Source organism: Dromiciops gliroides, chromosome 1 (assembly GCF_019393635.1).
Source record: "Dromiciops gliroides isolate mDroGli1 chromosome 1, mDroGli1.pri, whole genome shotgun sequence".
Taxonomy (NCBI): domain Eukaryota; kingdom Metazoa; phylum Chordata; class Mammalia; order Microbiotheria; family Microbiotheriidae; genus Dromiciops; species Dromiciops gliroides.
In genome coordinates this window covers 423,336,628-423,351,224 of record NC_057861.1, presented here as the reverse complement: position 1 = coordinate 423,351,224, position 14,597 = coordinate 423,336,628, and the positions used below count along the sequence as shown (strand labels likewise).

The following is a 14,597-nucleotide window of genomic DNA, read 5'->3' as shown; positions in this document are numbered from 1 at the left end:
AAAAAAATAAAAGGCTTTTGTTTATCAGTCTGAGAGGCAGTGAAGGAAGGGGCAGGCCCTTGCAGGTTGGGTCCTCTTATGGGGCTTAAAGAATCTGGGGGATGTTTTAAACCCCCAGGCAGTTAGGCAGCTAATAGCCAGCTATAGCTTTACCAGCTAAAAGCAGTCAGATAGCCAGCCAGGAGCCAGTTAAAAAGATCAGGGTCCTGTTAAAATAATTTTTACATTGCATGGTGACCGTTACAGGACTTAAGACCCAGTTATAATTTTTCAGCTAGCTATAATTTTGTTTTTGGTGAGGCAATTGGGGTTAAGTGACTTCCCCAGGGTCACACAGCTAGTATGTGTCAAATGTCTGAGGCCAGATTTGAACTCAGATCCTCCTGACTCCAGGGCCAGTGCTCTATCCACTGCGCCACCAGCTGCCCCTAGCTATAACTTTACAGAGAGCTAGTATAGCTGTAACTTTTCATATAACTTATACTTATAATTTTCCAGTCGGTTAAATAATTTTTCACTTACTTTATGCTATATAACTTCTTCTGATTTGTTTAGATTTGCCTAAATTTCCCCGACTGGGAGTTGTGAGGTTTGTAAGGGCAGGAAAGACGTAGTGGTTAGAGAACCTTTATGGTCCTGGGCAAGTCTCCTTAATATCCATGGGATTCAATTTCTCCATTTATAAAGTGAAGGTGTTTGTAGCAGAGGGCATAAGGTTCCTTCTAACTCTAGATCTATGATATTCATGTACTGTGATTTAATCCTTTCTTTCTTTTTATTGTTGTAAACATGACAAAAATCAGTAGGCATGGATACAAATGAGAACAGAAAAAGAGGATTATATATGAAACTATGAAACCTAGAGTTTTGTGCAGCTTGTTCTTTTTAAAGGCAAACACACATATTCGTATACATATGTGTATGTTTGCTTTCATACCTTGAACAGTACAGTGTTCTTGATACAATGGGTGATCATGAAATGGTGTCTACTAACTGAAAATTAACATACTCCATGTTAGATTAAAATTCCTCATAAATTAAAAAAGAATCTAGTTAGTAAATACAACCTTTTATTTCCATAATTTTGAACTGTAGGTTCAAAAAGTGATACATGTTGTATTGCTCTACCACCCCTTTCTTGCTTTCAAACAAATGAAGCCATCTTACCAGGTGCTGGTCGCTGTACTACCAAGGTCAGGGCCATGGGCAAGTTCTTTATAACATGGCAGGTTTCCTGGTAAGACAAGGAATTGACTGGAGTACCATTGATAGAGACAATCTCAGCTCCAACACTCAGCTGTCCTGTGGCTTCCTAGCACAAATACAACAAGAAGTCACTTTAAATAGCTCTCAGAAAACAATCATTAGAACAAAGAACACAGATCATACACAGAAGTTAAACAGAGTTATAATGCAGTTAAGATTGTCAAATCAGTGAAGGGAGATAATTTTTGTAAAAAGTACTTAGCATAGTGTTTCAGTCATAGGAAGTACTATATCAACATTTATTCCTTTATCTTTTCCCTCCCCAGTCAATCACCAAGCATTCTATGTCAAAGGCACTGTGCTAAGAGCTGGACATTCAAAAAGAAGCATAAGAAAGTCCTTGCCAGGGCAGCTAGGTGGCGCAGTGGATAGAGCACCAGCCCTGGAGTCAGGAGTACCTGAGTTCAAATTCGGCCTCAGACACTTAACACTTACTAGCTGTGTGACCCTGGGCAAGTCACTTAACCCCAATTGCCTCACTAAAAAAAAAAAAAAAAAAGTCCTTGCCTTCAAGGTGCTCACAGTCTAAAAGAGGAGGAAAAAAAGGAAACACATATTTACAAATGAGCTATATATGAAATGAATAGGAATAAATTAAGGGAAAGGAGGCACTAGATTTAAGAGGGGGTGGGGAAGACTTTCTGTGGAAGATGGGGATTTTAGTCAAGTAGGAAGAATAGAATTACAAAGAAATTCAGAAAGGTATTTATGGAATAATGAAAGGCCTAAAACAAAACCAGTAGAAGGGAGTACTCATTAACTATGGTAATGTAGATAATATGGGGCAAAAGTGAAGAAGAATAGAAAGAATCCTGGTAGGGACTTAGAATGACTGAAGATTGTTATAATTATTCATTAAAATTCTTCAACTTGAATATAAATAGTTATTAAGCAAGTTTAATTGTTAATTGGTTTGGATGATTAATGCCATTTCTTTTAAAAAACAAATTTTTGGTTTTGTTTGTTTGTTTTGGTTTCATAAGTCTATCCTTCCTCATTCTTTCATCTCTCAGAGAGGAGCATTTTTTTGTGTGTGTGAAAGAGCAATATTTTCTAATAAACATGTAACTTTAAAAAAAATAAAAAGGACACAAGGGAACATACAAATCTATTTATACTTAGTTGAAGAAATGAAAAGCAGGAATAGTTTAGATAAATGAAATCTACATGAGTTTCCATTTCCTGTTGACAGGTTTCTTGAGAAGAAGGGCAGGTTACCATGTTAACAAATTTCAATTTACTCCATGATGTCAATTATTTCCATCTCTCTAAAGTACTACTCCACATCCCAAATAAAAACTTGTAGCAGAGTTGCTTTAAGTAATAAAAATTTAAAAAGGAAAGAGGAAGAAGGATTTGAGAAATGTGAATTTTATTCTTCCCATTTACCGGCTGATGTGCTGTGTGACAGAGTGGCCAGAAGGGGGTAGCAAAAGAAAGAACTAAAATACAGATACTCCATAAAGAAATGATCATGAATTATTTTAGAACTAACCTCCCCTATTAAAATTCAGACTCATAATATGTTAGCCCTGGAAGTAACACTAGTAATCATCTCCAATCCATTCCCCACCTTTTCCACCCTTTCCTCATCTTTCTTTTTTCAGATGAGGAATTTGAGGCTCATAGTTCATGGGATAGAAGATTGATTTAGCACTGGAAGGGACCATAGAGAGCATTGAGAGCAACGTTCTCATTTTAAAGATGAAAAAACTGAGACAAAAAGAATTTGAGTGACTTGCCCAGGATCCTAAAGACATTAAGTGTTAAAGGTAGGATTTGAACTCATGTTTTCCTAACCCTGAGGCTACTATTCTACTCAGAACACTTCCCACTGCCCTCATGGGCTGTATAAACTTATTGTTATTATTGCTTAGAAAACAACTCAGCAAAATGTTGGAATATCTTTTCAGGGAAGAATTTTATGCATGATAAAGCTTTTCTTTTGTGGATATGTCAAAGTTTTAAATAAAATCATTAGCAATGTAACCCATTTCCAAGGGGAGGAAATGGTTCATTTTACTAATCTAAGATTTTTAGTAGCAGTTAAAATTTTTAAAAATGTTTTAAGTAGTCATATTTGCTATCTCTTATAAAAATATGACCTATGAGAAGAAATAACTTTAATGTAGCTAGAAGTTTCAGAACTTCATCAGAAAATATGCTTATTCACATATTTAGAAGCAATTGCAGTAATGGCTGTAGGTTAACAGTGATATCCTTATCTAGCCTCAAGTAATTGACTCAAAGTCCTTGACATAAATGTTGATTAGAAGAAAAACTTTAAGAAATATCAGAAGGATGACTTTTTAAACACATAAGATAGGTGAAGATAAGGGACAGTGATGGTTTTTTTGTTGTTTTTTAAAGTATGTCAAAATTTTTTTTAAATCTTCTTTCATAATATGATGCATATTTTGGGTTAAGATGACCCCTCAGATATTTTTCCATCATGTATACATGTATGTGCATATATACACATATTCATATTTATATGTATTTTTATATATGTTTAAATAAATAATATATGTGCATATGGGAAGATAAATGGTATGCTGACCCATATATACACATGTATGTAAACATAAATGTATGTATCTATAAATAAGTATATTTGTACACTCTCTAGCTCTAATCCTACCCATAAATTACATATCCTTAAAAATGCCATCTTACAAATAGTCATAGCTCTCCTTGCCTAAGAGGAGAAACAATTCATGTTAAATAGTAAAGAATATGGATTTCACTTAAATTTTTCCTCCCATTATTTCATCTCCTGAGTCCTGTTGTTTTGCTGAAGCATAGGTACTTCAGGATTCTAATCCAGGGCTAACCCATAACCTCCCATTTCCCAAATCAACATACTATACTTATGCCACCAACATTGACTTGAATCTCTGGGGTTAGAGGGTACCATTTCCTTGAATAGTTCTAGGCTGGAGAGCATATATCTTATTTTGTGAAGCTCTGTGTCATTACCTGAACCTACTGGTCATGGCCATTCATAAAGTAAAAGAAGCACTTCACAGTTTGTCACATTCTCCTACCCTGTTCACGCAACCCCACGCCCTTGGGTTTACAGCCAACACCAAGAAATATGGGGGCAGAAATAAATCTCAGTGTGTGCTTCTCTGAAAATTGATTGATTTTATAAATCAGTAAGCATTAATTAGGCACCTACTCTGATGCCAGGCACTATGCTAGGCTCTAGGGGTAAAAATACAAAGGCAGTTACTCACAAGGAGCTTACATTCTATCTGAAATAAAAGGGATGGAGGCAGAGCCAAGATAGCTGAGGAAAGGCAGTGACTCTCCTGAGCTCTCCATAAACCCCCTCCAAATACCTTTAAAGAATGCCATAAGAAAATTCCTAGAGCAGCAGTACCCACAAAAGGACAGGGTGAAATAATTTTTCAGCCATACACAACTTAGAAAGTCAGCAAGAAAGGTCTGTTTTACTGAGGTTAGAGTGGAGCATGGTCCAGTAGTGCAGACCAAGCCTCAGCAAACCAGGAGCAAGTTTTGGGAACCACTAACTCAGCATCAATGGCAGCTACTGCTTCTGAAACTAAGCCCACAGATGGTAAGGGGGTCAAATAACTGATTAGGAAATTACAGGGGTCTCTTTGCTGGCACTGGGGGGCAGGACTTTGTTACTTTGCCCATATTCAGGTCCAGGTTGCAGTCCTGGGTGGCAGTCTGAGGGAAGAGACGAGCACTAGTACACCAGAGTTTGCTACAGGCTGAAGTAGAGAGGGAACCCTCCTCACAGTTCCAAGGGAAAAGAGTGCTTGTGGTCACTTGTAGACCAGAGCATAGGCCACTAAAGTAGTAAACACACCTCTGCTTAGATCATATTATATTGGAAGAACTAAAAATTTACACATCCCTAGAACAGTCTGGCTGCACAAAACCCCTGAAGCTTGGGAGAATGTGTCCTCTACCCTGGAAGCAGAGCCCTACTTTAACAAAGTTAAAAGTCAAGAAAGAGGCTGGGGAAATGAGCAAACAAGAGAAAAAAGTCTGATGGTAGAAAGTTATTATGTGACAAGGAAGATCAAAACAAACATTCAGAAGAAGATAAAGTCAAAGCTCCTACATCCAAAGCCTCCAAGAAAAATATGAATTGGGCTCAAAAAGTACTTTTGGGAAAAAAGAGAGGTAGAGGAAAAATTGGGAAGAGAAATAAGAGTGATACAAGAAAATCATGACAAAGTCAACGGCGTGGTAAAGGAGACTCAAAAAATACTGAAAAAATAACACCTTAAAGAACAGACTAAGCTAATGAGGAGAATGCCTGAAAAATCAAAATTGGTCAAGCAGAAAAAGAGGTACAAAAGCACGCTGAAGAAAGTCATTCCTTAAAAATTAGAATTGAGAAAAAATCGAAGCTGCTGGCTTTATGAGAAATAAGAAACAATAAAGCAAAGCCAAAAGAATTAAAAAGTAGAAGACAATATGAAATATATCATTGGAAAAATAGATCCAGGAGAGAGAATTTTTAAAATTATTGGATACTTGAAAGCCATGCTCAAGAAAAAGCCTAGACATCATCTTTCAAGAAATTATCAAAGAAAACTTCTCCCATATTCCAGAATCAGAGGGTAAAATAGAAATTGAAAGAATCTAACAATCACCTCTTGAATGAGATCCCCAAATGAAAACTTCCAGGAATATTATAGCCAAATTCCAAAGCTTCCATGTTAAGGAGAAAATATTGCAGGTAGCCAGAAAGAAATAATTCAAGTACCATGGAGCCATAGTCAGGGTCACACAAGATTTAATAGTTCCTACATTAAAGGATTGGAGGGCTTGGAATATATTGTGAAGAACAAAGGAATTGGGATTACAACCAACAATCACCTACCCAACAAAACTAATTAGAATCCTTCACAGGGGAAATGAGCATTCAGTAAAAGAGAGGACTTTCAGGCATTCTTGATGAAAACACCAGAGCTGAATAGAAAATCTGTCTTTCCAATACATAAATCAAGAGAAGCATAAAAAAGTAAAGAGGAAAAGGAAATCATAAGGGATTTTTAAAGGATAAGAATTTTCTCATTATTAGGGCAGTTGGAAAAATTATATATAGAAAGAGGGCACAGCTATGAGTTGAATATGAAGGGTTGATATCTAAAAAAATAAGGGGTGAGAGAGGAATTCACTGGGAGAAAGTGGAATGGAGTAAATGATGTCATTTAAAAGAAGCAAGAAAAAGCTTATACAGTGGAGGGGAAGATGGGGGAGTGAGTGACCCTTAGTCTCATCAAAATTGGCTCAAAAAGGGAATAACATGCACACTCAATTGGGTATAGAAATCTATCTTACCCTTCAGGAAAGAAGGAGGGGAAGGAGGGGAAGGAGGAAAGGGGGGGGTGATAGAAGGGAGGGCAGATTGGGGGAGGTAGTAGTCAGAAGCAAAATACTTTTATGGGGGACAGTGTAAAAGGAGAGAGAGATTTGGATAAATGGGAAGAGGAAATAGAAGGGAGGGAAATACAGTTAGCAGGAGTAACTGTGAAAAACATTTTCAAGCAAGCTTTTGTGATAAACTCCTTTCTGAAGCATATAGAGAACTAGGTCAAGTTTAAAAAAAAAGAGCCATTCCCCAACTGATAAATGGTCAAAATATACGAACAGTTTTCAAATGAAGCAATCAAAACTATCTGTAGACATATGAAAAACATGCTATTGATTAGAGAGATACAAATCAAAATAATACTGGAGTATTACCTCATACCTATTAGATAGGCTAATAGGAAAGAGGAGCAAAATGACAGTGGAGGAGATGTGGGGAAAATGAGACATCAATACATTGCTGGTGGAGTTGTAAACTGATTCAACTGTTCTGTAGAGCAATTAGGAACTTTTCCTAAAGAAATATAAAACCACACATACTTTTAATCTAGGTCTATATCTGAAAAGATGTTTAAAAAAAAGGGAAAAGGACCCATAGGTACAAACATATTTATAGCAGCTCTTTCCTAATGGCAAAAAATTGGAAATTGAGGGGATGCTCATAAGTTGGGGAATGGCTGAACAAATTGTGGTATGTGATTATGATGAAATACTATAAGAAATTATGAGCAAGATGTTCTCATAAAAACTTGGACTTACTTGAGCTGATGCAAAGTGAAATGTACTGTATGCAAAGTAACAACAATATTATAAGATGATCAGCTGTGAGTGACTTAGCTATTCTCAGCAATACAATGATCCAAGACAACTCTGAAGGATTTATGATGAAAAATGTTATCAATACCCAGATAAAGAAGTGATATAATTCAAATACAGATTGAAGCATGATTTTTTAAACTTTTTTTTTCCTTGGGGTTTTTTTGTTTGTCTTCTTTAAGAACCTGACTGTTAGGGAAATGTTTTGCATGACTACACATGTAGAACCTATATCAAATTGCTTGACTTCTCAAAGTGAGGGGGTGAGAAGGGATAGGGTTTGGAACTTAAAGTTTTTTAAATGGATGTTAAAAATTGTTTTTACATGTAATTGAGGGAAAATTGAATATTAATTTTTTAAAAAATAAATAAAAAGGACATAGTAAATATGGCCAAGAGTACATTTAAGATGGCTATTTTCTTAGTGGCTTTACACTTTCCAAGTGAAAAGAGTTAAAATGACCACTTCAAGCAGCTTTGAAGGGGAGAGGACACAAAGGGGCATCTTGAGAAGTGGGAGTGGCTAGAGTGTTACTTCACCCTGATGAAGGGGCCACCTGGTGAGAACTTAGCATATGTTTAAGCTAATTTAGCACCAACAGGTATATCTCTTGCTCTACTTCCCAGTTCCCTGAGATACTTCAGGGGCCTCTTAGCACTGAGGGGAAATTTCTCTGATTCAGGCAATTTTACCCTACACACAAAACAATATAATTTAAAAAGAAAGTTACCCTCTCTGCAGCTGCACCAGGCCTTAAACCTCTTATCATCACTTTTAAGGGAGTGGCCTGGATTTCCAAGTCCAGACCAAAGGATTCATCTTCCAAACGAATTAAATGAACAGTTTCGAAGCTGTTGGGCACAGAGTTGTCCTGTGTCACAGTCCTCTTGCTTTGTGGGGTTATCCTAGCCACTGGCTTATGGCCAGGACCAGTTTCCTCATTCTTCTGTTTGGGGGAACCAGAGCACTCAATGCTCATCAGGCTTTTGACTCTGGTGATAGCTTTGTGCTCCAATTTTGGTGACTTCTTGGATTCAGCTTGTTCCTTTAGGCCCAAGTTGCCAGGGCTACCCTCTGAGGCACTGGCATAGTCAGAAAGCTTTTCTGGAAGGAAAGATGAGTCTATGATTTTCTCAGCAGCCTCTTTTTCCTCCTCTGGTGCTGGACTGTCCAAAGGAGAAGTCTCCAAGCAGGCCTCAGTGGCAGGATTCCCAAGGGGGTCTACTTCCTGGCTGTTGATGTTAGCTTCCACAGAAGAATTTGGGGTGATCACCCTGTTTTCCTCCTCAGCCTGTGATGGAATAGAGCCTGAGAGGGACCTGGGAAATGGAACACTGTCTCCATTTCTCACAAAGTCTTCCTCATCACTGGCATCTTCAGCATCAAAGCAGCCAATTCTTCTCTGTCGGAGGAGTGGGCTTCGGGCAGGCTGTGGGCTTCCCGGGAGGCTGGCTTGCCTGGGAGCTTCCAAATGCTTATGGAAAGGTCCTGAGGCCTTCTTGCTTCCAGATGATACAAGGCTGTTGGCCCTAGCTTTTCCTGATTCTTTGGGAGCTGGGAGAATGAAATCAAGTGAAACATTAGTCTTTCTTCTAGACTAGGTTTACACCATTATTATCAGCATTATACAATGACTTTAGTATTTCCGTGTGGCCAGAATGCCTGGTATGTATATATGTAGAGTTAACTCCAATATGCAATCCCTTTAGCCCTTCCACTGGTCTCTTGATGGAAGTCTTCTAAAAATAATAATTATAGGTGATGAAGTGTGAAGGGGAAAAGGCAATATAATTGGGTTAACAGACCCCATGTTATAATTCTCTTACTGCTTGTGTGACTTGAAGCACTGCACTTAACTGGACTCTCAGCCTCAGTTTCCTCACTTGCAAAATGAGAGGTTGGATTCAGTGGCCCCTAAGTTTCTTTCTGGCTTTAAATCCAGGATCCTAGGAACAAATGTTTATAAAGCATTTTAAAGTGTGTGATGCTTTTCATACATCATCTTATTCAATCTCACAACAAATTTGTGAGCTGGGTCCCAGAGGATTGTTCCTCCTATTTTACAGATGAAAAAATGGAGGGAATAAGAGTCTAAGTAACTTGTTAATAAACACAGATCTAATAAGTGTCAGAAGCAAGGTTTGAGTCTAAGTCTTTTTTACTCCAGGTCCAGAATGCTAAGTGCTATAGCCTAGTTTACTCACCTAAGGACACCAGATCTAAAAGGAGAAAGGACTTAGCCTATTAACTTCTCCTTCTCTTCCTCTTGAAGTGGTCTCATTCTTTACCCACTTCTTGGATGCTCTGTCTAATTTCAATATCTCTATCTTCTGAAGAGTGAGAGTTCATATACTCCATCCTCTGTAATGGTTTGTATGTCGTGAGCACAAAATAGAATTACTACAGGGGAGAACTTTGTTTAATGGGGCAAAATTTGCCTTCATTCATCTGCCCTGGCTTTAGATGACAGAACTTCAAGTGTCCTTGAACGTTCAGAATAATGAAGAGATTGTTATAGATGAGATTACCAACCTTATCCATTTATTGTACAAATAGGTGGCTGGCCATTAGTAGTACTAATAGTAATAAGCAAAAGGAATATTATTGAGAAATTATTATTAGTAATGAAAAGAAAATAGATATGATTACCAGCCACATCTATTTATTGTACAAAAATGGGGCGGTGGGAGGCAGCTAGGTGGCACAGTGGATATAGCACCAGCCCTGGATTCAGGAGGACCTGAGTTCAAATCTGGCCTCAGACACTTGACACTTACTAGCTGTGTGACCGTGGGCAAGTCACTTAACCCCCATTGCCCAGCAAAAAAAAAAGAATAAAAAAAATGGGGCAATAACAATAATCATAACAATAATACTACCTCATATTTCTATAGTACTTTAAGGTTTTCAATGAGCTTAACTGATTAGTTCATTTGATCCTCACTAAAACCCTATGACATATGCACTGCTATTATTCTCATTTTATAGATAATGAAATCAAGACTGAGAGAGTTTTTCAAGTGACTTGCTAATAACAACTAAGATTAAATCCCCAATTTAGCTGTAGTAGAAATGTATAATGTGTTTTTCAGATGACCTCTTCCTATTTTAACACCACCAGAATCTGAGTTAGTGAAGGATGAGTAGCCACTTCCCCATCAATTCGCTCCCAGAATAGATCCTCCCTCACCAGGAACTCTGTGAGAGCAGTAGACTGTGAGCACAGAGGCTCCTGAGTCTTTATGGGGGCTCAGGCTTACTTAGGCTGCTGGGAGCACCATCATCCAAAGAGTTGCTCCCCCTCCTCTGCTGCATATGCTCCTCATCTCCAGAGCTGGCAACCACAGAGTCTGAATAGTACAAGGGACTTAGGACATCTTGTGAGAAATATTGTGAGAGTTCTGATTCAGAACTGAGGGAACCCTGCAGAGGAAAGAAAATGTTAGATGGCTGAGATGGAGGGGGAGGGAGACCAAGGCTCATTTATACAGCCACACAACACACACAGATCCTTTGGCACATGGAGAGCTCCAAAGTAATTATTTTTACTCTTTCCTGGAATCTCATTATGCTCATCTAAATTCTCTCCATCATTTGAGATAGCTGGGACACCAAACAGCCACATCAGTTTACGTAAGAAGAATTTTTAAAAATCAATAAATAAAGCATAGCAACAACTACCAGCTAAGGGGATTGGGTCTTTTTTCCTTCTGGGCTGGTCAAGGCAAAGTTATTCTCTCTTTGAGTCATTAAAAAAAGTTTTCACCATACAAACCCCCTCATTCTTCAGGGCTCAAAGACATTCTTCACAATCACAGGGGGAAACAATTATAGAGCAGAGCTGAAGGTTAACTGGCCCAAAAGTTGAGCAGAGAAGAGGGGAATTCAAACACCCATCAGTCCAGTTTGCCTTTAAGGATGAGATTGGGAGAAATTCCACAGCCTACCCAACATTCACATGTCCCCAAGAAGTCTTGTTCTTTCCCTGCTAGAAGGCCAAACCGTTAGGCCATAGGAGACAAAGCCATTGGCATTTAGTGATAATAAAATGACTCCCCCCTGCAGTCTGCAAGTAGTAAATATAGATTTCCTGTTAAACCTGGGAGGTGTAATCTCACTCACCTTTTCCCAAAGCTTTGCTCTAACTTCCACTTTTTTTTTTTCTTTCCAGGCTCATGGGATCTATATACTCCCAAGTCCCATAGCCCTGTTTCTTCAGCCCTAGTGTCCCTGGGCTATTTTTATGACCTGTCTTCAGATCCCTTTCCTGGAGGAACCTCCACAGCTCTGCCAGTTAGGGACAGACTGAAGAGAGGGCATCAAGTAACATAAAACAACAGCCCTCTCATGCTACTGCTAGCAGGGTGGGTCAGCCCATCAATATGCCCCATTTTTAAAATTTCAAAATAATCTTATTAGGTTTTCTCTATTTTTTTACCCTAAACATCATTTTCTCTATGATTTCCCTCGATAGATAATATGAAAAAACACTCCTTTTCATCTTACTGGTCCATCTAACCCTACACAAAAGTCCTACTCTGGTGCCTCACTGTGGCTTCTTGAAGGCTATACTAACAGAACCCAGTCTCTAACAGGTTCCCCTTTACCAGAAAGATTTCAGACACAATAGGGGGAACACTGAGTCAGTGCTCTGTCGACCTTCTTTCTTAATTAATTACATAGAGACTTGTCACCAAATCACTAGTAGGCTGCAATTTGAAGGTAAATCCTTTAGTGAGAACAGCCCATGAGAAAGGAAAAGGATTTCTCAGTCCTCTGAGTTCCCTTCCACATCTGTTATTGCTGTGGGAGAGTGTTGGGAAAGAGAGCTGGGGAGGGTAAGAACTGAACACATGGTTCTCTAAATAGGAGATCCTTCTCCAATATGCACCTGGGGGAACTGAATCCTATTGATCTTGGTGTTTTTCACTATAAATCAGATCAGAAAGCAGCCTCTCCTGACCCCCTTTACTCAAATGCCTTCCCTTTGTTGATTATTTTCAAGTTATCCTCTATACGGCATGTTTGCAGGTAGTTGTTTGCATGTTGTCCCCTCCAGCCGATTGGCACCTTCTTAAAAGGAGGAACTGTCTTTTTGCCTTCTATGTATCCCAAGTACTTATAGCACAGTGTCTGGCACATAGTAGGCTTCACATTCCAAACCTGAGAACCTTTTCACATGACATACCCTAGAACCTCCATCTCCCCTATCGCATACCTGTCCACTTAAGATTTTCTCAACACAAGTGTGACATTACATTTACTCCTAGTCTCCTCTGTCTCACCAGACTTAAACTAATTGCCATAGCCTGTTAAGATCTTTTTTGGATGCCTATTTACTTGTCTAACATGTCCTTTTGTCTCAACTTTATATCATCTATAAATCATCTCTCCAGGCCCTTGACAGAACAACTGCCAGGTGTTGATGTCAACTGAACCCCTTACCCGACTTGCTGGTTCCAGGAACCGTTTCATGGTCCAGCTGAGTGAAGCAGCACTTTCTCCCTGTCTTGCCTTTGCTGTAAGTGAGGGACTCTTCAGGGGGGTACCTGTGGGGTCAATAAGTCACCATGGAGTCAAAAACAACCAGGCAAACTGGGCCAGGATGCTCACAACCTAAGCTACAGATGGCAGGCATATGACTGCAAGGAATAAGTCTCTGTAGAGACTCTGTAGAGTTCCCACCGATATACAATATGCATAGACATGTCTCTCTATGCAACCCATGTGGAATGCCCAACCCACCCATCTTGGTCTATTAAATACTACCACTTAGGACTTCTTGTGAGAAATATTGTGAGAGTTCTGATTGCAGTCTTGTTGATGAAACCTTCCCTGATCACCTCAGCTAGCAATGGCCAATCTCTCCCAAATGCTGTAGCTTTTGTTAGCCATATGACACATCTTTACTCAAAGTCCAGTTATGCGCTGGAATTAGGTTCCTTTTTCCTTTTTCACAGGTCTTTGTTGGCATCTTTTGTTTACATATATCCCAGATTTCCCCTTATGCCCCTGTTCCACTCATTTAGGAATTTAAAATAAAAAGAATAAAATCAACAAAATTGATCAATATGGTGGGGAAAAAAGAATCTCGTGTTATAAGCAAAGCGCCATACTCACCAACCCTCCCCCTCAACCAGAATAAAGGAACAGTAAGTGGGGCCTTCTGGAATACATTTCTACTGTCCCTTCTTAAGCCACAAATTCCTTGAGGGCAGGGAAAATGTTTCAAGCATTTTTGTTGCCACTTTTGTTCAGCATCTACTACAGTGCTTTGCATGGAGAAGCTCAATCAATGTTGGTTGACTGAATGCATAAATACCACCTGAGCAGCCCATGAAAGTCAGGAAGTTTTAGGTTCAGAAGATAGCTTCAGTTTGGATCCAAACAAGTGTTTGCCTAAGAGAACAGTCCTATCTTCCCCAAAGTTACTTTTCTTAGCTCTGGTCACTGCAAGCACTCTGACAGCACAACACTGAGGGGAAATAATCAGCAAAAATCTATTGAATGTCAGAGGTGAATGTGCAGCTGCCCTACCTAAGGCATGGGAAGAAATAGCCTCTTTGTTGTCCCGGTGAGTGGAGCGAGCTATTGCTTCATCCATCTCCTGTTCAGAAACCTGAATTGGAGCAGAAAGCAGAAATTAGGGAGGGTTTTTGTTCAACACAAGATGCTGAGATCAGAAAATGAGCAATGGCCCTTCAGGATAAAGCAAACTCATGGTAGGGTCAAACCTCACAATCATTCTCCATCTTAACAAGTTAGTGACACATGACAAGTAAGTAGATAAAGACAGATTAACAGTTAGTTTCACAAAATCCTTACTTTAGGATTTTAGGAACCCAGGGTCAACAATTACTCTCTTGCTGACCTGCCACTGAACGAACCTGGTATCTGCCTACAGATGTTAAGGTCTTCCTTCAATGGCCCTCTCCTCACCTACTTCCCTGCTCCTGCCTGGGGGCTCAGGGTTATACAAGCCCTGGGATTTGTTCCTATTCTACAGGAATGGGTTTAGGAAGACTCTGGCTAGGCTAGCATCCTTCTTTGTTATTAGGTTCCCTGTAGAGCATTTTGACTGCAGGTGCCTTGGTGACCTTCTTTTTTTGTTTTTCTGGACTCCAGACTTACTGCCTGCTCTCCCCTTTGGCTCTTT

The 14,597-nt window shown here is 39.2% G+C and overlaps 1 protein-coding gene across 2 annotated transcripts in view; it reads right to left on the bottom strand.

Annotated features, from left to right (window-relative positions):
* The window catches only part of PDZD2 (PDZ domain containing 2), a 514,363-nt gene that overhangs the window by 35,990 nt on the left and 463,776 nt on the right, over positions 1–14,597 (bottom strand). For both annotated transcript variants that reach the window (XM_043975400.1, XM_043975401.1), the window contains 5 exons: positions 13,979–14,060; positions 12,887–12,990; positions 10,702–10,864; positions 8,172–8,995; positions 1,168–1,312 (listed from right to left, as the gene is read on the bottom strand). In XM_043975400.1, the coding sequence (XP_043831335.1) occupies positions 1,168–1,312; positions 8,172–8,995; positions 10,702–10,864; positions 12,887–12,990; positions 13,979–14,060 (1,318 nt within the window). The remainder of the gene's footprint in view (positions 1–1,167; positions 1,313–8,171; positions 8,996–10,701; positions 10,865–12,886; positions 12,991–13,978; positions 14,061–14,597) is intronic.